The sequence below is a fragment of the Patiria miniata genome, unplaced genomic scaffold (assembly GCF_015706575.1).
Source record: "Patiria miniata isolate m_02_andy unplaced genomic scaffold, ASM1570657v1 HiC_scaffold_13, whole genome shotgun sequence".
Taxonomy (NCBI): domain Eukaryota; kingdom Metazoa; phylum Echinodermata; class Asteroidea; order Valvatida; family Asterinidae; genus Patiria; species Patiria miniata.
In genome coordinates, this window is record NW_024037051.1 from 11,884,127 (window position 1) to 11,906,733 (window position 22,607).

Here is a 22,607-nt window from a genome sequence, read left to right on the forward strand (position 1 = left end):
GCGGGCATCAACATAACTTTCTTTTTGTAAGGTTCTGCATCATTTTCTAGGTTGGGGTGGGGTAACCAGAAACACAATTTTTTTTTTGGCGTAGTGTTTCTCGCTCAAAAATTTGAGATTGTGAAACCGTGCAAATTGTGGGAAACAATCAGTCCAACAATTTCTTTATCACTGCTCGTGTTAATCGTGTCAGAAGAAACGTCTGGTTCTTAGCCTATTCTATGTACATTCTCCCCACAGCCTTGTCACCAGACTACTAAACGATCCATCTATTTAAAAAGATTGGATATACTCCAATTTATTCTGCTGAGTTTCATAATTTGAATAATACTGGAGTCTTATATAGCGCACGTATCTACCAACAATTAGGTAGTCAAGGCGCTGGTAATTATGTCTATTTTTAAAGACAGGTAAATGAAGTTGATAAGAAATACGAGACCCATTATGTAGCATCTTGTAAGGGTTTACAAGGTGCTGCAGGGCATATTGTAGCCACTGCCAGAAACACCGGGGCAAACCCCTTCTCTTAGCGAGAAGTGTTACTGGGTTCTTTAACCCTAACCCCCTAGGCCCTTGTTGCTTACAACCATCCTCAATCCTCCAAAATCCTCCAAAATTTTCCAAAATTTTGCAACTCCGCCTAAATTTTTCAAAATTGTCAGACAGTCCTGCCTCAAAATGCATTCATCCTCAATCCTCCAAAATCCTCCTCATCCCAAAACTTTGCACTCGTGTTTAAATGAAGGATAACCAACACCAAATCCTTCAAAATCCTCAGACAGTCCTGCCTCAAAATGCATTCATCCTCAATCCTCCAAAATCCTCTTGTGCTTCAATCACCATTCATCCTCAATCCTCCAAAATCCTCATGTGCTTCAATCACCATTCATCCTCAATCCTCCAGAATCCTCATTTGATTCAATCACCATTCATCCTCAATCCTCTAGAATCCTCCAAAACCGCCAGGAGGATTTTGGAGGAGTGAGGTGGGTTAGAGTTAACGTGCATTACACAACACACGGGACCTCCGGCTTTGCGTCCCATCCGAAGGACGAAGCAGTAATGGTAAAGTGTAATGCTCAAGAGCACAAGCACCATGTTCCACGTCAAGATTCGAACCCATGTACCATGGCTCACGAGTCGAACACCGTAACCATTGGACCACAGCACCCCACCTTCACATGGCTTCACTCAGTTGTGCAAAAAAAATTGTGGATAGCTCCTTCATGATGTGAATTGAGACCTCAATCAAATTGAAATCAGTTCATTTTGTCACTTGCTGGAACCTGTTCAACTAAAATGTTTACAATTGTTATCTAATTCTTTGCAGGCCCAAAGATTCTGTCAAAGCCATCAAGAAGAGGCTGATGGGGAATAAGAATTGGAAAGAAGTCATGTTTGCGCTCACAGTGAGTATAAATATCCGACCCGGTGTTTTGAGAATTAAACGCATAAAGTTTGTCTTTCAACCTAACCCCAACAGTTTTTCTCTAGGCACCCTGCCAAATGCAACAAAATGCAGCTTGGCCAAAATGAGGACTATGCTAAATGCAACAAATTGCAACAGTGGATTCTGTTGCATTGTGCAGTGAGCCCAGTACATACCAGCCTTGGCACCAAGCAGTTATAAACCCTGCTAAATGCAACCAAGTGCAACAGTGGATTCTGTTGCATTGTGCAGTGAGCCCAGTGCATACCAGCCTTGGCACCAAGCAGTTATAAACCCTGCTAAATGCAACCAAATTGCAACAGTGGATTCTGTTACATCATGTACATTGTGCAGTGAACCCAGTGCATACCAGCCTTGGCACTAAGCAGTTACCCTGCTAAATGCAACCAAATTGCAACAGTGGATTCTGTTGCATTGTGCAGTGAGCCCAGTACACACCAGCCTTGGCACCAAGCAGTTACCCTGCTAAATGCAACCAAATTGCAACAGTGGATTATGTTGCATTGCGCAGTGAACCCAGTGCATACCAGCCTTAGCACCAAGCAGTTACCCTGCTAAATGCAACAAATTGCAACAGTGGATTCTGTTGCATTGTGCAGTGAACCCAGTGCAAACCAGCCTTGGCACCAAGCAGTTACCCTGCTAAATGCAACAAATTGCAACAGTGGATTCTGTTGCATTGTGCAGTTAGCCAAGTGCATACCAGCCTTGGGACCAAGCAGTTACCCTGCTAAATGCAACCAAGTGCAACAGTGGATTTTGTTGCATTGTGCAGTGAGCCCAGTGCATACCAGCCTTAGCACCAAGCAGTTACCCTGCTAAATGCAACCAAATTGCAACAGTGGATTCTGTTGCATTGTGCAGTGAACCCAGTGCATACCAGCCTTGGCACCAAGCAGTTATAAACCCTGCTAAATGCAACCAAGTGCAACAGTGGATTCTGTTGTATCACCTTGGCACTATGAGCAGTTACCCTGCTAAATGCAACAAGATGCAACAAAGCACGGGGACTTGAGTTGGCTGCTCAATGCAACAGTATGCAACAACTTTTTTACCTTTGTTGCTTTCTGTTGCATTGAGCAGGGATAGGGTTAATTTATATGGCAAGTGAAGTACCCATGACATCTTGTGTCATTGTTAAATAGACAGAGTGAAGAGAAATCCTCTGCAACATGCTTACTGCCCTGATATATACAGATTGCAAAAATAATACAGCCCCGATCCGAGCAGGATCTTTCTCACAGAAAAATCAATATTAGGTTTTGCCCTTCACCGAAGTATTGACACTGTATACCCAGTGTGTTACCTCCCGAGTGAAAGTTGGAAAAAAATCACTTGGGTGGGACTCAAATCCACAACCTCCTGCTTTCTAGAGCAGACGTCTCACCACTCGACCACCGAGCTTGCGGGATCGGTTGGCTGGTTCGAATCTGATGCACATGTTGCAGGAGATCCTGCTATCAAACAATTCATTAGATAAATTTGTGCCGGGGGCGGGGGGGGGGGGGGGGGGGGGGGGGGCGTAAATCAAAATTAAGTTTTGTCCTTCACTAACGTATTGACACTATATACTCAGTGTGAAACCTCCCGTGGGTTTGAGCAGGAGGTCGTGGGTTCGAGTCCCACCCGAGTGATTTTTTCCATCTTTCACTCGGGAGGTAACACACTGAGTATGCAGTGTATGTCAGTGAAGGGCAAAACCTAATATTGATTTACATCACCCTGACACAAAATTCCATGTTATGCACATAAAGATTCTCGCCTCGATGAAAACTGATAAGATCTAACTTTAAGAAACCCACTGCAACCTTAAAAATTGAAGTCATAATAAGTCATAATTTGGAGCAATATTGTCTAACAGGAAAGTGAGTTTAGCCATCTTCAGTTGACACCTAAATGCTTTGTACTGTTCTAATGGATGAAATGGAAAGTAGCGGATAATCAAATACGAAAACATTAGTTCTATATAATCATTCTAAAACATGTTGTTAGAAGTCCAATGATTCAAAACAGCTTTTCTCCAGGACGAAAATTGTCAAAGTATCAAAACTTATGTCAGTTCCTGATACTTCCTCCGCTGCCTCTCACATCCTTTGCCCTCCTTTCATTTCTGTTTCCCTTCCTTCTCTCAACCCCCCCCCCCCTTCCCCCCAGGTCTTGGAGACATGCGTCAAGAACTGCGGCCACCGTTTCCATGTCTTGGTCTGCAAGCAAGAATTCGTCAAGGAGCTCGTCAAGATCATCCAGCCCAACATGAACCCGCCCACAGTGGTCCAGGAGAAGATCCTCAGCATCATCCAGTCCTGGGCCGACGCCTTCCGGGCCAAGCCCGACCTGCAGGGCGTGGTCAAGGTCTACGAGGAGCTCAAGCAGAAGGGCATCGAGTTCCCCGCCACCAACCTGGACGAGCTGTCGCCGATTGTAACTCCTCAGAGAGTGAGTCGTTAACACATTAACCCTAAGGTACCTGAATCCATCAAAATCCACACCCCTGTTTTTCGGGGGATTTCGGCAGATTCAGGATACTTCGATATTGAAAAAGTTGGGGGATTTTGATGGATTCAGGACATGAAGCCTAGCGCTACTGCAGGATTTTTTTATGGATTCAGGATGCCTCCATATTGAGCAGTTTGGGGAATTTGATGGATTCAGGATCTCAACAGATTTACTCCCGGCTAACTGGTGGATTCTGATGGACTCGCTGGCCGCCAGAATTTTTTTGCATGGCAAAATTGATGGATTTTGGCGGATTCAGGATACTTTCTAGTAAATATACCCAAGGGGTTAGGGTTAACACATGTACTAATATGTATTACATTGTATTTATTCCCCGATGAAGCCGTAAAATTGGGGCAGTACAGGGAAAAAGAGACAGGGTGGCTTAGGGTGAGTGAGTCGTTAACAAATTAGCACCTGTTTTACTGTGTATTACATTGTATTTATGCCCTGATGAAGCCATAACATTGTAGAATGCTAATAGGTGGTTTGGGGGCAGCACAGGGAAGAGTAGACAGGGTGGTTCAGGATGAGTGAGTCGTTAACCCCAACCGCCCTGAATCCTTCAAAATCCTCTTTGCCAAAGTGGAGGAATTTAGAGGATTGAGGTTACATGGCAAAAGTGCGTTACTGATTTCGTAGGATGCACTTTGTCAAGGTCTTGGGCCAGACCTTGTGTTGTTTTTGCTCAGCCATGCATAAATATAGGCCTGGATTATGCTTGAAATCCTCCGTACTGCTCCAGGATGTCACTGGCCAAGCCTCGTATATATTGACAGTCACTGCCGTAAGATTTTGCAGGGAATGGAGGCTATATATACTATTTTTCCATGAGGCCAATTGCAGGATTTTGCAGGATTGAGGCTACATTCTAGAAAAAAGGCCGAGGGAGTTAGGGTTTACAAATTCGCTCATGTACTACTTTGTGTTCCATTGTACAGGGTGAGTAGGAAACCCAAATGTCGGGACCATTGTTTTAGTGAAGTTCTGCATGTAGCACTATCAAAATCTAGAATATGAAAGCCCAATTCATAAGCTTTCTTTTAGTACAAGAATCATACATATCACTCGTGTACTTTTCAAGTTACGGAATTTTAAACAACACAACTACCGTGGTAAAGTTCTGTCCATGGATCACACAAAGAGTAAGTGTTCGTTCAGCAAAACAAAAAAAATTCACATAGGGATGTGTGTGAATTATTTTCGTTTTGCTGAAAGAACACGCATAATGGAGGAATAATGGAGGAATTTGCAGGATTGAGGCTAATATGCTATTTTTTCCATGAGGCCAATTGCAGGATTTTGCAGGATTGAGGCTACATCCTAGCAAAAAGGCCTAGGGAATTAGGGTTAATTAATTACTTAATTGACTGCATATTTTCCTTCTCTAGGCAACACCAGAAGTGGACCCAGCCAGCAGGCGCCCGGCTCCGACCAGACAGGTATTGGACAAAATCATGTTTTCTGTTGAAAGGCCTTCAAGAATACCGTTTTGTTTTGTGGATGTGAAATTTGATTTTGAAGATTAAAATTTGCAAATTTGACATTTCTATCGAAAAAAAACCCTGGGTTTGTGTGCAAAAAACATACCTTCAGTGCGTTCGGTATGTTGAAAGTTAGACTGTTTTCAAAATATTTTAAAATATGACTTTCATTAGTGGCTCTGGAATGGATTTTTGGCCACAGGTGTCTCGGGACAATTGTACCAAAAATCTCATAGCCAAAGGGGACGTAATGTATGTTATTACTAAAAGCTTTGTATCAAGCAGTGTTCATTGACCCTAACCTCACCTAAAGCTACAAAATACTACTGAGTAGTAACCTGTAGTATGCATTTCTTTCCATACAAGTGTGCACAACTCGTGTAGTATTCTGTGGTTTTTTGGTCCTTGACCCCCAAAGAGCCCTCAGGACATTAGGGTAAAAACAGCATTCAACCTTCTTTTTTTTCCCCGATGTCACAGAATTCACAACCCCAGACGCAACCCCAGATGCAACCCCAGATGCAACCCCAGATGACCCCCTACCCTCCCCAGCAGAGCCCCTACCCTCCCCAGCAGAGCCCCTACCCTCCGCAGCAGACCCCTTACCCTACGCAGCAGACCCCTTACCCTCCGCAGCAGACTGCCTATCCCCAGTCCCCCCCTCTGAACACCGGACCGGTGGCCGTGGCTGCGCAGTCCCCTCCCCAGCCCGGCATGGCCCCTCCGCAGCCCAGCGTGGCCCCTCCCGCGGCCGGCTTGGCTCCAGAGCAGCTTGCCAAGATGAGGCGTGACCTGGAGGTCGTGTTGGGCAACGTCAGGGTCATGTCGGAGATGCTGACCGAGATGGTGCCCGGCCAGGAGGATCCAAACGACCTGCAGCTTCTACTGGTAAGGGTCATAGTAAAATTAATACAATACCCCAGAAATTTGTCAAGCATAGAAAACATCCGCTTAGCAAAAACCAAGTTACCAGCTAAATTGCCCCATTTTGTATGCTGCTTTAGTTTGAATTACAGCTGATTTTTGCTTACCAGTGAAGTTTTGCTCTAGCATATTTTCTGCTTAGTAGTGTCATGAAAATGAGCCCTGTTTGTTCTTAGTACGAACGATACAAAGGTGTAGCCAGTAGGTGCAGAGTGCAACACGCTAGAGATTTTAAAAACAAAACCGGGATGCTGATGGAAGCAATATCGGGACGGCGAAACGTAAACGGGACAAAAATTCCATTTTGCAACGAGCAAGCAAAAAACTCTGGCTACGCGCCTAGAATGATATGGCATTCACAAAACTGAAGTTAACTCATTCCCAATTCAAAATGCGAGATTTTGCTCTCCTGCACTTACATTACCATTTACCATGTTCGTCCAAACAAAACTGGAAATACTCGGTCAAAAATTGTACTGTTGACCTGAAATCAAGATACTAGAATATTGTTTTCTCAGAATATTTAGCATTCACTGAGCTTTAATTCATCAGGTTAGTTGTTAAGCACCATTCTTTAGATTTGAGCACTTTTGTTGCTTCAAACGAAAAAAAATGCATAAATGACAAATGATCTACTCTACCTTTAAATTGGCAGTTTGGCAACTTCCGTAAAATTCAACGTATTTACTTGAACAAGGTCGTTAATTGTGGTTGTACCTTTAGTTTGGTCTGTAATTGTTTTCTACTCATTAGATGTCACACTACAGCCTGTCTCAAAAAAAAAATGGTACAATCAAAAACAATTTTTTTTTCAATATTAAATCTCAACATAAGTAAGTCGTTTTGAGCATCACATTAAAGAAAAAAGACCAGGGTTTCCAATACTTTTTGTTTCATCTCATTTGCTTTTGTCCATCCAGAGATAACTCCAGTTTACTGCGGAACACAAAAATCGAGTTTGTTTCTTTTGCCAAATTGCAATCTTTTGTGAGCTTCAAGACAGCATGGCCCAGTACTCGAAACAACTCTGCCCATGCATAAAAGTGGCACAAAATCGATTTTGGTGTATCGCACTAAATTGATTATATCTCTGAATTGACAAAAGCAAATAAGATCAAACAAACACTATTGGAAAGCCCAGTCTCTGTTCTTTAATATTATGCCAAGTAAGAATGACTTATTTTGAAATTTCATATTTAACCAATTTTTTTTCTGATTGTACATGTACCATTTTTTTTTAGACAGGCTGTATAAGTGAAGTATCACATTCACTTTTCCAACAGCAGCTCATTGAAGTGTCTGACATGAACATCCAAATTTACTGAATTGCCCAGCTCATAGTTGGGCAATTCCACACCAATGGGCCCAAAAGTGTGACTTGTGAGAAGACCTTTTGATTTTTGATTATAAAACTAGGATCTTGGTCTCTCAATTTTTGCTGTAAACATTGCAAGCTTTAAACAATTATCCTCACCTGCAAAGGATATAACTGGTTTTGTATTTTAGAAAAATATAGTGGATATCGTTTTTAAAAGTGTTGCATATGTAACGAAGGACAGACATTTTAGATAAAGTCAAGAAGTAAGCATAACATTTAAAGATTCCCTAATGTTGTCTGATTTAAGAAGATGTACCCTGGAGGAATGCTATCAGTTAAAACCTAGAAAACTCGGAGTCGATGTGAAGAATTATTTGATATTATATAATCAGGATTTATACGTACGAGCAGACTGGACATTTGTAACAAAATGTCTGTTCCTGTTCGTACGTAACCCTAATCACATCATAAATTTGAAGCCAGTGTGAAAACTGTTATATTTTGGTTTGATAACAATGTAAAATGGCTTAATAATGTCACTGGAAGTGCCTATTAGAAACTTAATTTGTCCTAACCACCCTTTTCCTTGCAGTGTGTCTGTCCATGTTACGTACGTATAACACAGAAAAAAAAACCTGTTATTTTCTCAAATAAAAAAGATATCATCTTTTGTATTATCTTGTCCTAGTCACTTTCAGCTTAGCAAATTGTCTAAGCAAATTTCACTCACTAGAATAAGTTGGACTTACCTCCAAAGGCACTCGCAGTCAAAACCATGAGTTTTGAAATATTGCTATTTTGTCATATATGTGACCTGTTCTGTCAAAATCAGACTTTTCTGGGCAAAAGGTCAAAAATGAGATTTTTGCATATTGTTAAAGCATGTTCTTTTTCTTTTTAATTGGTGGTTTAATTTTTGAAATCGGTCATTCCTGGGCAGAGTTATGCTATTTTGAAGTTCACTGTGTCGAAAAGTAGAAAACGGAGAAAATGGCCACGAACGTCACAAAACAGTAATTTCTTTAACTGATATACCTTAACAAATCATCAAAAATACTATATTTAGAGTTCAAATTAGGGTTTCAAACTTTAATAGTATATTTTAGACATGTTCAGGATTACAAAAATGCAAAAATTTGAAAATCGAAAAAAATCACCCCCACAGCATTTTTGGCCCTATCTTAATTTCAACCTCTGCCCAGAAGCGTCTGCTTTTGACAGAACAGGTCACATATTGTCATTTTCTCTCTGTTTGCCATGAAATTCCTAGTACAGCCATTTTGTTTTTATTACACAGTTGTTGAACACGCACTGTTTCCTTTCAGTTTCATACCATTTGTAAACAGCGACCTCGTTTTAACCGTCAGAATTTTTTTTCTCCGCCCAGGATCTGAACAAAACCTGCCGTGCAATGCAGCAGCGTGTCGTGGAGCTGATAAGCTCCGTCAACAATGAGGAAGTTACAGGTAGGGAAAAAAAAGATAAATTCTCAGAAAATATTTACTGGTACCCGGGGTTATATGTGTAATATTGCATTCCAAAGGACATGATAGTGCCGTGTGTATTTCTACATTGTTGCTGGGTGAATATTAATTATGTGATCACAGATGGAATTTTTAAAGCAAAAAGTGACAAAATTAAAGGGAATATACAACATTTGCAAACATCAAGAGACAAAACAACCAAACTGTTAGGAAATATCTAACTGGACTGTTATTGAATAATAGTCTCAAGCATGCTGTGAAATCGTGGCACCTGGTGTGCTGACATGGTAAAAAAAAATGGTATTTTTGTAATAGATTTCCAACGCTGGTCAGCCGACCAGCGTTGGAAAAAACTGGCTTTTTTTTCAATACTGCCCCCATTTTGAGTAATAATAATTTACCATATTGAGTTTATAGTCCGCATTTTGTTTGCATTTGATTACACACCCATGAACGAGTGCAAGCCAGCTAGACTGGTTCCCTGACCTTACAATTCTTGGACGTCTATAAATTACTCAATTTACGGCCTGAAATCTCTGAAAAGTGTTGTGCTTTGGATTGTTTACTTGTCCTATTTCAAAGGTCTGGTTGAAAGGAAACCAACCTAATGTCTTACCGTTCCCGAGAAAAAAAACCCCTGGTTGTTTACTTCTGTCACACAGCACCGATACCTCAACAATGTTTCTCACACGTCCGCAGAATGCCATGCACTGGTGTAACACATGCAGCAGGATTCACGACTAGCACCCAACAGCTCGCTTTTTGAGAGCCAAAATTTTGACCCCCCCCCCCCCAAATTCATTCTCGCAAGAATAACACAAAGACGCCCAGTTTTTAAAGGATGATTATGTACATATTTATATGCTATTTTTAAAAGTTCTCTCCAATTAAACATCAATTCGTTTTATAATGTGTTCTGTAGCCCAATTGGGCTCATTCCAAGACGTAATGTCCCTTTAAGTTGGAAGCCTTTTAGATACATGTACATGTATATGCCATTGAACTCGTTTAAAGTGGATATACACAAAAGAGGTTTACAAAATGGAATCACAACAATTTCCACACTGCAAGTTAGTAGATCCGAACTCACGATAAACTGTAGCATAAATGTATGATCATTCTTTTGGTATCGTATGTTTTCTACATACATGTACATGTACTCCATAATAAAGACTGATTAATTTCTGGGAATTCATGCGAATCTGATGCAAAGTCAACATCGCAGATGTACAACTTTTGAATATTCGCGGCTCAAAAACAAACATTAACACATTCACATTCATTTTTGTGCCAACTATGAACCATTCCCAACTCCTATAAAAGATTCCTTCACTGCTTTTAAGCTAGTCTAGGGGCTAGACGTTGTTATGGTTTGATACGCGATAACCCGCTGCGGCGATAACCCGCCCCCGCGAGGGGGCGCTATCACGACCAACATATCACCCACGAACCCGTCGGAACAACGTTGAGGCCACTTCCTATTGGTTGTGTAATGTGCGCGCACCTGTTTGGCCTAAGATGTGCAGCGCGCAATTCATGACAAAATTCATAGAAGTTCCGAAGCAAACTCTCAAATATCTTCCAGTACCATAAAAAAATGCAGCAAGACTTTTGTGCAACTTCACTGGTCATCTCTTTTGTTGTGTGTAGTATGTGTGGGACTGAAAATGGACCGTAATTGCCTGTCGAAGTCGCGCATGCGCACTAGTTTCCCCCATTTTTCGGGGGGAGATTATAAGAGTTGGCCTAGACGTTGCTACCGACAAGTTCGTGGGTGATTATTGGTTGGTCGTGATAGCGCCCTCTTGCGGCGGCTGGTTATCGCTGCGGTGGATTATCACGTATCAAAACCATAACAACTTCTAGCGCCTAGACTACATTTAAGCTTACGTACTGTGCAGCAGTAAATTTTGTGTGCAGCCTTGATGTTTCATTTCAATTTTACTTTTTTTTTTAAATGTCTGTAGGAGAACTACTGAGGGTGAACGATGACCTGAATAACGTATTCGTCCGCTATGATCGCTTTGAGCGCTACAGACAGAGCCAGACCTCCCAGCAGCCGGCACCACAGATGGGCATCACGTCAATGCCCCAGGCACCTCCACCGGCACAGACTGTAAGATGCATCTCGTTCTATTCAAAATATCAAATCTTTTAGTGTCGGCTTCCTGAATTTAAAGAGTAAAGTAAAGTCTGTCCCGAGCCTATATGGCCCATCAGGCCGGCGTTTATCTCCGGTTTCAGTAGCATGAAACGACTGAGAATATTTGTATTCCCCCTGGACAGGACGCCAGTCCATCGCAGGTTACTCCCCAGCTAATGCTGGTACCCTTTTATACTCCTGGGTGGAGAGAGGCAAGTGGGGATAAAGTGCCTTGCCCAAGGACACAACGTATGGCCAGCAGCTGGATTCGAACCCCTGACCATCTGATCATGAGTCACGAACCCAAACCACTAGGCCACACTTCCCTCTCCTGAATTTATAGAGCCCATTTAAAAAATTTCCGGAGTCACCAGGGAATAAAGACTTCTCACATTTTAATGTTTTATATTGTCCCAGCCACGTGATAGGCATGCCTATCACTAGATCCTAGTTTGGACCATGGTACATCCACCAGAGGGGGTGTCACTTGCCAGGCCCCAGTGGTTGGCTTAAAGTTTGGCGGGAAACCTACCGGGCCTGTGCACATTTACATAGGCTTGTATACAATTGCCCCTGTTCATTGTGGATTGCCATGGATCGCCCCTGCTGACAAAATGAAAGAGTCTTGATCTTCACAAGGCAATTCTGTGGTTTTAATGGCTGTTTGGGGTCTGAATGATACCATGAATGAACGGACTGTGGTTAGTTTCGGTTTGAAGATGGGTTGGCTCAAATTACACGGTGGTGGGAAAACAATCCCAGCCACGGTCAAATGTGTGTAGATTAAAGTGGTGGCTCCGCGAAAAGTTCAGTCCTTTAAATAAACCGTCATGTTAGGCCCCCCCCCAAAAAAAAAATATTCGGTCTCTGGTCAGACCAAAGTTCCGGAATTGACGCGGGGACGCGGCTTTTTTCTTCTTTTTTTTCCTTTTTTTTTTTCTTCAAGCTTGGATTGTACAGACAAGGTGGGGTACTATTTTGCTTTTTTGGTGTCCTCATGTACATTGGTGTCCTCCATAATTTGCCTTGGTGCTCTCGATCATTTGCCTTGGTGCAATTTCCCATTCCTTCGTGCTCTTTGTTAAAAAAAATTTTTTTTAATGCTGTTGGAGCTACCGCGGAACATTTTGGAGAAAAAAAAGATTGACGTGCATGATTAAAATCGACGCGCGCGCTGACCAGAGACCGACTTTTTTTTTTTTTTTGGCCTTACATTTAACTTTGTTTATAATCTTTACGTTATTTATTTTCATGCTAATACAAATGTCCGTATTCAGTGGTTTATTGTTGTTTCAGTATATGACAGACAATCAGAAAACTCACACATGTTTTCAATAACCAGAATTTTTGTTGTACAATTTAAAAGAGAAAAACCCTAACCCGAAGAGTGAGTTCCTGAAGTGACATCACAGCAACAGCGCCCTCAATTGTCAGGCAAATCATGAAACATACAAAATGTTTACAAAAGTGCACTTTTATTTTTTACCAAAAAGGGATGTCTCGTAGTTTTTATGCATTTCGGAGGAATGGATACTCACCACATATATGCTCCAGTGTAAATTCATTTTATGGACCCTTTAATGATACAGAGTGGTCAAAAAAAACCCAACGGAACGGCATACTTCCACTACCTTGAGACCCAAACCACCTGTACCAACTGATGGAGAATCCTTATAGAAGAATTATGAAACCAAAATCTTCCGATTCGGTCCTGTAGTTTTTGCTGCAGAGCCTATTTTGTGAAGCACACTTCTTTCATGTGGGTTTTGTTACATAACAATCCCTCTATCAATTACAGTGCAAGTCAAATTCTCGAGCGCGGTTTAGTAATTTTTCGTGTCAAAAATTACCCCTACCTTGCTTCACAAAATAGGCTCTAGAAACTACTGGACCGACTTGAGTGGTCTTAGTTTTATTTTTCTTCTACAAAGTTGTTCATGATGTTCAAAGTTGTTCAAAGTTGTTCATATGATGAATCAGGTTTTAACTTGAATGTGTTTGTTTGGAAGGCTGCTTTGATACCTACTGCACCGTGCGAGGTAAAAGGTACGAATGCACGGACATCACAAAATGTGAATTATTAATTTAAAGCCCTGTCCGACTATTTGCAATTTGCTGAGTTAGTCATTGGACCCTGTGCATGAAGACAGTGGATGGTACTTCGCCACCACTCGGGAGAGCTCCAGTTGGACTGGTGGGAGACGCATCGCGTTGGCACATTGTTACAGGCGTGCACTGCGGAAATATGCAAGACTAATGTTATTCCGAATGTACAGGGCAAGTCAGAATGATCTGGACCCAAATTAAAGAAAATATTAAAAATATGTAGCAATTATCAAAACAAGTGCAAATGAGATATGTTATATAGGTTGGTGTTTTGGGAATATTTGGTGAAAGTTTCTTGTATATCCATCGTACCATTTTGAAGAAAAGCGCTAGCAAAGAACACACGCTAACAAACACTCTGACCACGGTTCCATGGTTCAACCAATTTATCAAAATCGCGTATTGATGTGAAGCAGTGTTATAACCAAATGAAAACCTAGTCATGGTGACTGACTCACTTGAAGTTATTGACACATTTTTTTAAAAAAAGGCAAAACCAATTCCGTGTGCAGACTGGAAAATGAGCCACTTCAATGAAAATGGCATAACTCCTCACCACAGCCACTAATTAGAACAATTCAAAATTCCTGTGGAAGCCAAGGTAATAACCATTGAAGCACTCAGTTTTTTTTTCTCAGTATACTCTATTTGCCACAAAAAAAGATGGTAAACCTGGGTCCGGATCATTCTGACTCGCCCTGTTCTTAAAACCGTGGCATCTTTGTGTGAGAATTTGGCGCGACGGGCGATGTGCTCAAATGTCCCTCCCCAGTGGTCTCCCCAAACTTCATCTTTGGAACCTGCTGCGGGGTTACTTGTGCACGGAGTCCAAACCGAATGTTGCTTCTTCTTACCTCATCCACAGAATGAAATGAACAGCGCTCCTCCGCCCTACCCTGCATCCTCTTCCCCCGCCGCCCCACCGCCAGCCGCCGCCAACACGGCCACCCTGATCGACTTTGGGGCGGAAGATCCCGCCTCCGCCCCTAACACCTTTGCTTCGCCCGCCCCCGTCGCTGGCTCAGGGGACATGAGCCAACAGATGGCTGGTCTTGGTGAGGGGCTTTCTCTGTCTCTGTTCTCCCCGCCCCGTGCCCCCTCCCCTGCCCCTCAATTCAGTTTTGCTTTGGGTACATCTCTGGGTACATCTATTGGTCTTGTTTATTGGATAATTCCTTTGCATTGCATGTGATATTCCTGGCGTGAAGTCAAGGCCGTCACAAGTCCATTACAATTCCCTGAAGTCCCAATTCAAATTGCAAGTTATCCAGGTGAACGTTGACAAAGCCGTTCCTTTGTTGTCATTCATCCACTGTTTCTGCATCCCGGGATCTTTTACATCAGAGATGACACTAGTTTGCAGGGATGTAAATCCTGTCAAAAATTTTAAAGTTTCAGGCTTTTTGACATCTTACCTGTGTTATATACATTTCCTCAAATTTCCTGCCAAAAAAAAATGCCAGAGCCCGCTTTCATCCCATACATTGGTACATGTAGAAAAGAGTTTGGTAGTTTGGTGGTTTTTCGTTACAGCCTCCAAAATCCTTCATAATCTGGGAGATAGGTGGTTTTGGGAGAATTTACAAGAATAATGAAGGTCCAACCCAGACACTTTTACTTCGCACGTGGTTAGACATGTGAAGTATTGAGAATGTGGAATTTTGTTCCCCTATAGTAGTTAGTTTTGGAATGAAACAAAAAAAGTATTTTACAGTGGAACCTTGATAAGAAGGCACTGTTAATGCAACATCCTGCTTATAATTAGCACAATTTTAGGTCCCAAGTCGTTGTTTGTCTTTGTTTTCTTTGTTTTTATTTGTTATTACGCGCTAACTTGTAAAGTCCTAAGGACCTTGTTATAAAGATGTTCGACTGTAGTTGGTTTTCAGATCATACACTTTTTTTGCGCACATATTCCCATTGCCCAGGGTAGCTTTGGCACAAGTTTTTTTTAAGTTCTGACATAAACATAGAGCTATATTAAATTACTGGAGCACTAACTCCTCATTCTGCACGTGGAGACACTTTGAAGCCGTCCTGGGCGCAGACATTTTGAATTCAGATGCGTGTTTGTAGAACATAATTAAATTAGATGGATTGAATTTTGAAAGTGTACTCTACATGCAATGCGCAAGTAGAACATACGCAAACAACGCGTCATTGACGGTTCAAAAAAGCGTTATGGCAAAAAGCATCTGCAGCGAATACGCGCTGTTTGCGTAGAGCAAAATGAAACGCTCATTTGCTGATCGTGCATTTGCGATTTTTGGCGTATTGGCTTCGATAACGCACCAGTATGGAATACAAACGCAGATATGCAAATAGACGTACAAAAGCCGTACAAAATTTCTAGGTCTCCATAGGTTTGTGCACAAACATGGTTGCGCCCAGCAGGCATTACTTTGTACACGAAGTTAGCGCTCTAGTAATTTAATATAGCTCTATGGACATAATGCGGTATAACATTTTGTTTTGGCACTGAAAGGATGAAGAGATGAAATAATCATTGAAGTAGATTAATTTTTTTGGTGCAATTTTCATTTTCAGACATATCGGGAGGGACAAATGCTGCCCCCGCTGCGCCCACAGACGAGTTTGACATGTTTGCACAGAGTAGGCAGACCAGCTACACAGACAGTAGGAAAAGGTAAGAAGTCTGCATGCTGTCTGTATGCTTAGCCCTGACCCTCCTCAATCCTCCAAAATCCTCCTGCCAGTTTTGGATGATTTTAGAGGATTGAGGATGAATGGCAAAGATGTATCGCTTTTTTTCTGTGTGGAGGATGCATTACGTCAAGCCAGTGGGCCATATCCTGCATTGGTTATGTTCAGCCATGCATAATCAGCCCTGTGTTTTTCTTGCATTTCACATAGCTGCCAACTAGTATGATTTTTTCGTAATTATTACGAATTGTTTGTTAAATTACGAAAATACGATTTGCCACTAAAACATTACAAATTTCCCATTTTCTACCTAACGAAAAAAAAAAAAAATGTAAAGTATCGTTTTTGACCGAAAACTTCTGGCAAAATGTCGCGATAATAGATGGACTGGTGACAAGTCTAATAAGAATGCAGTCAAGTACCTGATAGACACCAATGCAGTGTGCGCAGTGGAGTACTTGAGGACCAGACTAAAAATATTTTTCAATGGTGTGTCATTTGTGTGCATCTCGTGGATGTGTGGTTGTGTGTACTGTATGTGAGTACTTTTCAGTGACGATCGTGAGCACATTTAGTCGTTTATTGCCAGGATGAGACCCATCAGTTCGAGATTTTAATCATGGAATTTAATAAGAGTATGGTTGGAATAATTGGTAATAGAGTTTGAGTTTGTCACAACGGACAGAAAAGATAAATCAGCATGCATTTGCAAGGTATCTTGGCGGGATATTTCTATTGCATACGGTGGCCATAGATCATTGTGTGTAAAAACATGATACGAACTCGAAACTCAACATCGATAGCATGCATCTCCAAAAAAATATGCACACATGTTATTGATGTTATTATTTATTTGACTTCAACAAACAAATACAGACATTAAAACAAAATTAATTTAAAAATTAATTAATTTTTTTTTTTATTATTATCTTTTGGCCTACAGTACATTATTATTCACAACAAGAAGGGTATGCACATGTATGTGTACATGTAAACCATGTACCTGTACTCGATGTTGGTAAAGCTTTTGATAAAACGAGAAGTTGAAAATGACCGCGCGGGTTGATTACTAATTGGGATTTTGAAATGTTGGCAGCTATGATTTCATCCGCACTGCTTCTAAACGCCATTCGCACTGCCTCAGACCATAGCAGTAATTGGCAGAGGAATTTTGGAGGATTGAGGCAGTGGTCACCCTCCACAGACTATATTCACGAAATAACGAATGATTTTGCAGGATTGAGGTTGCATCCTAGCCAGAGGGCCTAGGGGGTTAGGGTTAAGGAGTCGGAGACATCTCAATATATATCTGGCCTAAGTTACGGACAAGTTTGTCCGCAATAGATCCGTTGTTTCAAGTATGAATTGCCGAAACCTCAATAACCAATCACTTACTCACAATATCTTGACAGTATTTTCGCAAAGTCCCATCCGTCTTTGTATTCGTGTCCCACTCCTTATGAAGAGATTCATGCTTTGAATTGTTTTGGAAATTTTGGCCAAACAGTTTTTGAGTGTGATTCAAAAAGCTTCCAAAGGAAGCCTTTATTTCACAGCACTGTGTGTGGTTTTCTATTAACCCTAACAGAACTCAACCCATCAAACCCCAACGCCTGTTTTGTTGGAATCTGTCTGGATGGGTACAGTACCCCTAAACTGACAGTCTTTTACATTGGGTTGGCACACCTCCAGAAATATGAAGTCGGAAATATATGTGTGCAGTTTCCCATATGGTGTTGGAATTTGCCAGGATGGGAACATATGTATGGTTCCTAGTAAATCATGCTAGGGAGATAGGGTTAATCAAATCCCAAAAATGTAATTAAATTACTGACAAAAGGATCGTTTAATTTGAATTTGCGCACTCAGTTGCCGGCAAAACTCTTTCAGACTATCTCGACTGATCTCTTTCCCCGACAGTGGCAGCACGTACCAAGACATCCTGAATTTGGACCAATCGGGCGTGACGATGGGTAACCTTGTCAATGCCAGAGCCAACCCGTTCTCGGCTGCGCCAGTGGCTGAACCCGCACAGGTAAGATTGAAAAGCTGTTTAAGAAGGTAAAATATATCACTACGCTATCCGGCACATTCATGAGAATGATGTTTCACGAAATTGCTCTTCGGCTATGTTTACTCAACTCAGATCACTCAACTTCAACATATATCGTCGTGTCTGTGCAACAAGGTCGTTTCTCCTAAAACTGGCCGTGTGTGAAACGCGAGTTTCAGAATGTCAAAAGGGCGCATCTCACTTAAAATAAACCCAGATGTACACACAAAGTCAATGGACGTCGTGAAACGATCTTGTTGCATGGAGCGTATTTGCACGAGATACGATTTTGTTGCAGAATGAAGTTACGACCTTCTTGGCTTGTTGCAATGACGCGACGATGTAGTGATACTTAAATTCTAGCTAAGCCTGACTTTTTGGACTCCCCCCCCCCCAAAAAAAAAAAGTTCCATGATTATTGATAACACGTATTTAAAGTTGATTATGAAAAAAATATCAGAGATATTTTAGCTACATCAGGACATGATTTTTTTTAATCGACTAACTTTGCACCGTTTGGCATGGTACGTGGATTATTTTTTTAATTTGGAGCACGTCTATACAGTTATTCACTTGTTTTGTTCTGTTTCCATTGAATCTATTAACAGTTTATTTTGAGGTTTTTCTTTTTCATTTGCACCAATACCCTTGTTTATTTATAGTTAAAGCTGTTAACTTTATTTTAAGTTTGCAGTGTTAACCAACACATCTTTATAATATTCATGTATTATTGTCATCCATTCCTTACAATCGATGACATATAAACACACTGAAAAAGAAAAAACTAAACGATGGCATGTTCAGAGGAATAAAGAATATAAAAAAAATAAAACAAACACATTTTGGGGATCAAATTAGTTTTCCTTGTGAATACCTGGCCATCCGAAACTCTTACTTCTCCCGAAGTACCAGGAACAGTCTCAAGATGTCAAGCTATTTCATGTCGTCTCATATTTGCTTTTTACCACTCATACAGTGTACTTCAATTCTCTGAGATTGTACTTCTAAAATATTTTTAACAATTGCAACAACCGTTTCAACTATGAAATTGCCTCAGAGTCTTAAGGGCATTTTGTTTTTGTTATAGTGTGTTGGTTTGCGTTGGATGCTGTTTACTTTTATGTTGTGGTTTCGTTGCCATTCACATGACAAATTTTGTATTGTAAACCATAAAGTCTCTTTTATGCCAAAAAAAAAAATAAGTCGGTCTCTGGTCAGCGCGCGCGTCGATTTTATTCATGCGCGTCGATCTTTTTTTTTTTTACAAAATGTTCCGCGGTAGCTCAAACAGCGCCCTCTATTTCCGCACCTCCTCAATCTTTTTTTTATCAAAGAGCACCAAGGAATGGGAAATTGCACCAAGGCAAATGATCGAAAGCACCAAGGCAAATTATGGAGGACACCAATGTACATGAGGACACCAAAAAAGCAAAATAGTACCCACCCTGTCTGTACAATCCAAGCTTGAAGAAAAAAAAAAAAAAAAAAAAAAAAAAAAGCCGCGTGGCCGCGTCAATTCCGGAACTTTGATCTGACCAGAGACCGACTTTTTTGGGGGGGTGGGGGCCTTATCACACTTGTTCGTTTTCGTAACTCGACGGGTTTTAACCGAATCTTCATGCTTATAAAAAGTAACACTCCCCTTCAAACTCCATATATGTAAGACGGAACTGGGCACGGGCCATGGTGGAGAATCATGCATAAAAAAAAAACCAAATGGGGGTGAATTTTTCTTTTGTCAATTTTCAGATTTATTGATATTTGTCATCTTTGATATGTCTACTACACATTATTTTTTTTAAAGTCGTGGAATAAAAGTATTTTCAAGGAAAAACAATTGGCATCTTTCATTTTCACGAATACAAAACTTGATAATTGTAACAACTGTTACAGTTGTAACAACCGTTATAAAAGATATTTTATTTTACAAAACTTGGATCGTAAAAGGCCCTTTTCTGGGTGTTTTACTTTTTCGACATGTCGGTAAATGCAAACTTTAAACAGCCATAACTTGTCAAGGGAATGTCCCATTGAAGTGCAACAAACAGTATTGTGAGGAGAATTTTAGTCTCATTCCTAATACCCACAAACTCTCATTTCGACCTCTGCCCAGTTCTGTCCCATTTTTGTTAGAACACCACACATATTCAAAAAGTGATATCAAAAATTGCGCATTACTATCAAATTAGGAAATATTTTTTGTGGTCATTAGTCAATGAAGCGTTCATGTTCCATTGCAATTTTTCCTTTGAAATTTGAGTTAAAATACTGACTTTTCAGGCCACTTTCTTAGGCTTTTTTCCTAATTTCATTTATTCTACCTCGAAACTCAGCAAACTTGTGAAAATCGGCAAAAAAATCTCTTAAACATCAATGGTTTACAATGCAAGTACCGGTTTATGCATCAATCTTTCTCTCTCTGTGTTTACTTTTAATTTTCCGTTATAATTTGGTCACCATTTTTCCGTTTCCATCCACCTTGTTCCATTTGCCTGTCATGCTCACATCAGGACATAGAACCTGAGCTAACGGAGGAGGTAAGCACATTCCACTCATAAAGAATCTCCATGGGGAATTTTTCCTGTGGAATTCCCATATGGCATTTCTATCCGCTCCGTTCACAAGTACCCCCTCACCGGCAAAGAAAGTACAGTTGGGGGTGACCAAACGACGCCATCTTGCCTGACTGCAATATTTTGCTGCAGGCATGGCCACTGCCTGTACATAGTAGAACCCCCCTGGTGTACATGCGTCACACACAAGGAACAGCGCTCGCGCGTCTACCAGCAAAAGGTATGTGTCCCGCCCATGGGACGTCGTTGCTAGGTAAAAGGGCACCCTCTTTTGTTGGCGCCCGGAGCCCATGGGCTCCGGGCGCAAACAAGAGACAACTTTTCAGAGCTCCATGGAAGGGACGCACCGCGTGTGATACTGGTTAGTGAGCGCATGGCACGAAGTACGCAAGTCTCATTTAGTTCTGAATGTACACAAAGGCATGGCGTATTCGCGTGAGCATCAGGCGGCATCGGCGGGGCGTTCGAAAGTCTCTCCAAGTGGTCTCCCCCAACTCTTCCTTTCTTACCGTTGAGGGGGTACTTGTGCACGGAGCCCATACGGAATATTCCTATACGGAATATTCCTATACGGAACCCTGTGGAATTCTATGAAAGATTCTTGATTTCCAAATGAGGTTCCATTACAAATAGCTAATGTGTCTTTGGTGATCTTTCCCAAAAGTAAAAAGTTTTTAGGAATATGTTAGGGACCGTGACCGTTCAGCCCTGGTATGAAAAGGGCCCCCCGGTACCTCATCCAGTCCAGAGCCAGTCCGGTCTTCAGCCCAGACTCGTCCGGTACATGGTCCTGCCTGACCAGAAGTTTTGAAGTCAGTCAGGCGCATCAATTTATTGCCCTTCAGAGAACATCCAGAGCAGAACAATAGCAGACTTTCTGGATTAAAGATAAAAGCCTTCCAAACGCCTTGGTAATTTACGGTCCCATTGTGCGCGAAACCGCATGGCAGAGGTTTTGATCTGTGCAGACGAAAGTGTTCTATTGTTTCGCTCTGAGAGATGAAAACCACAAGCAGGTTTCTTCTGGGATATATTACATGTGTCAATACTTGCAAACAATAGACCTTAGGATAGAGGAGTTCCTGATTAGCAACAGGACCAGCTCCTGGGCTGGTAGCTGGGACTGTATGAAAGGACTTCTTGGGAGGGGACAAGCTTAACGGGGCCCTTTTCATACCGGGGCTGAATGGTCACGGTCCCTTATCATTCCTTTGAGTAGTCCACATTTGGAATTTCCTCCTGAATTTGGGTCCTGAAAGTTCTATGTGGAATTCCAAGTGTTTTCTTCATAATTTTCAGTTCAGATCCAAATGTCCATGTCATTATCCATGCAATCATGTTTACATTGTAGTGAATTTTTTGTCAGCAAGTTTTCTTAGCCATGGATTATTCAAAGAGTAGCTGTGAATTTCTAAAAAAAAAATTACCATTGAAGATGATGGTAAACAAATTTACAAAAAGAAAAAGGAAAAATAAAGTGAAAAAAAAACAACTTCAGAGAGGCAGAGCTAAGTTGTAAATGAACTCAAGCCTAATTTTGAAGTTTAAAACCCCCATTTTTTTAAACTTTATTTTTGTGCCATTTTAACACCGTTTCCTTTCATTTTAAATGCACGATGCACTCTTTTGTTTCCAATGAAATATGGCAGATTTTTCCCCCTGAATTGTGTATGTTGTAAATTCCTTTCAGTTTTGCTTTTGTGTTCAAAGTGTTTTTCCCATATTGGATTTCTTTTGTGATCTGAACTTTGACCCATATGAAGGTCGATTCACACAATTGAGCAGACAGGGTATTGTAACATTTTCATAGAATGTGCTCCGTATCAGTACATACTGTTGCCATTACAAATATTGTACTGACAAGCAGTATATTAAAGGGAATACACAACATTTGCAAACATCGAAAAATAAA

At 41.2% G+C, this 22,607-nt stretch overlaps 1 protein-coding gene across 2 annotated transcripts in view; it reads left to right on the forward strand.

The window, feature by feature from the left end:
- LOC119721291 (TOM1-like protein 2) overlaps positions 1-22,607 on the forward strand; it is a 33,009-nt gene that overhangs the window by 2,928 nt on the left and 7,474 nt on the right. Inside the window, exons 3-12 of one of the 2 annotated variants that reach the window (XM_038191295.1) lie at positions 1,331-1,409; positions 3,605-3,886; positions 5,338-5,388; positions 5,911-6,318; positions 9,060-9,138; positions 11,124-11,272; positions 14,271-14,460; positions 15,953-16,052; positions 17,990-18,104; positions 20,633-20,659. In XM_038191295.1, the coding sequence (XP_038047223.1) occupies positions 1,331-1,409; positions 3,605-3,886; positions 5,338-5,388; positions 5,911-6,318; positions 9,060-9,138; positions 11,124-11,272; positions 14,271-14,460; positions 15,953-16,052; positions 17,990-18,104; positions 20,633-20,659 (1,480 nt within the window). The remainder of the gene's footprint in view (positions 1-1,330; positions 1,410-3,604; positions 3,887-5,337; positions 5,389-5,910; positions 6,319-9,059; positions 9,139-11,123; positions 11,273-14,270; positions 14,461-15,952; positions 16,053-17,989; positions 18,105-20,632; positions 20,660-22,607) is intronic. The other variant, XM_038191296.1, reaches the window with a different exon arrangement.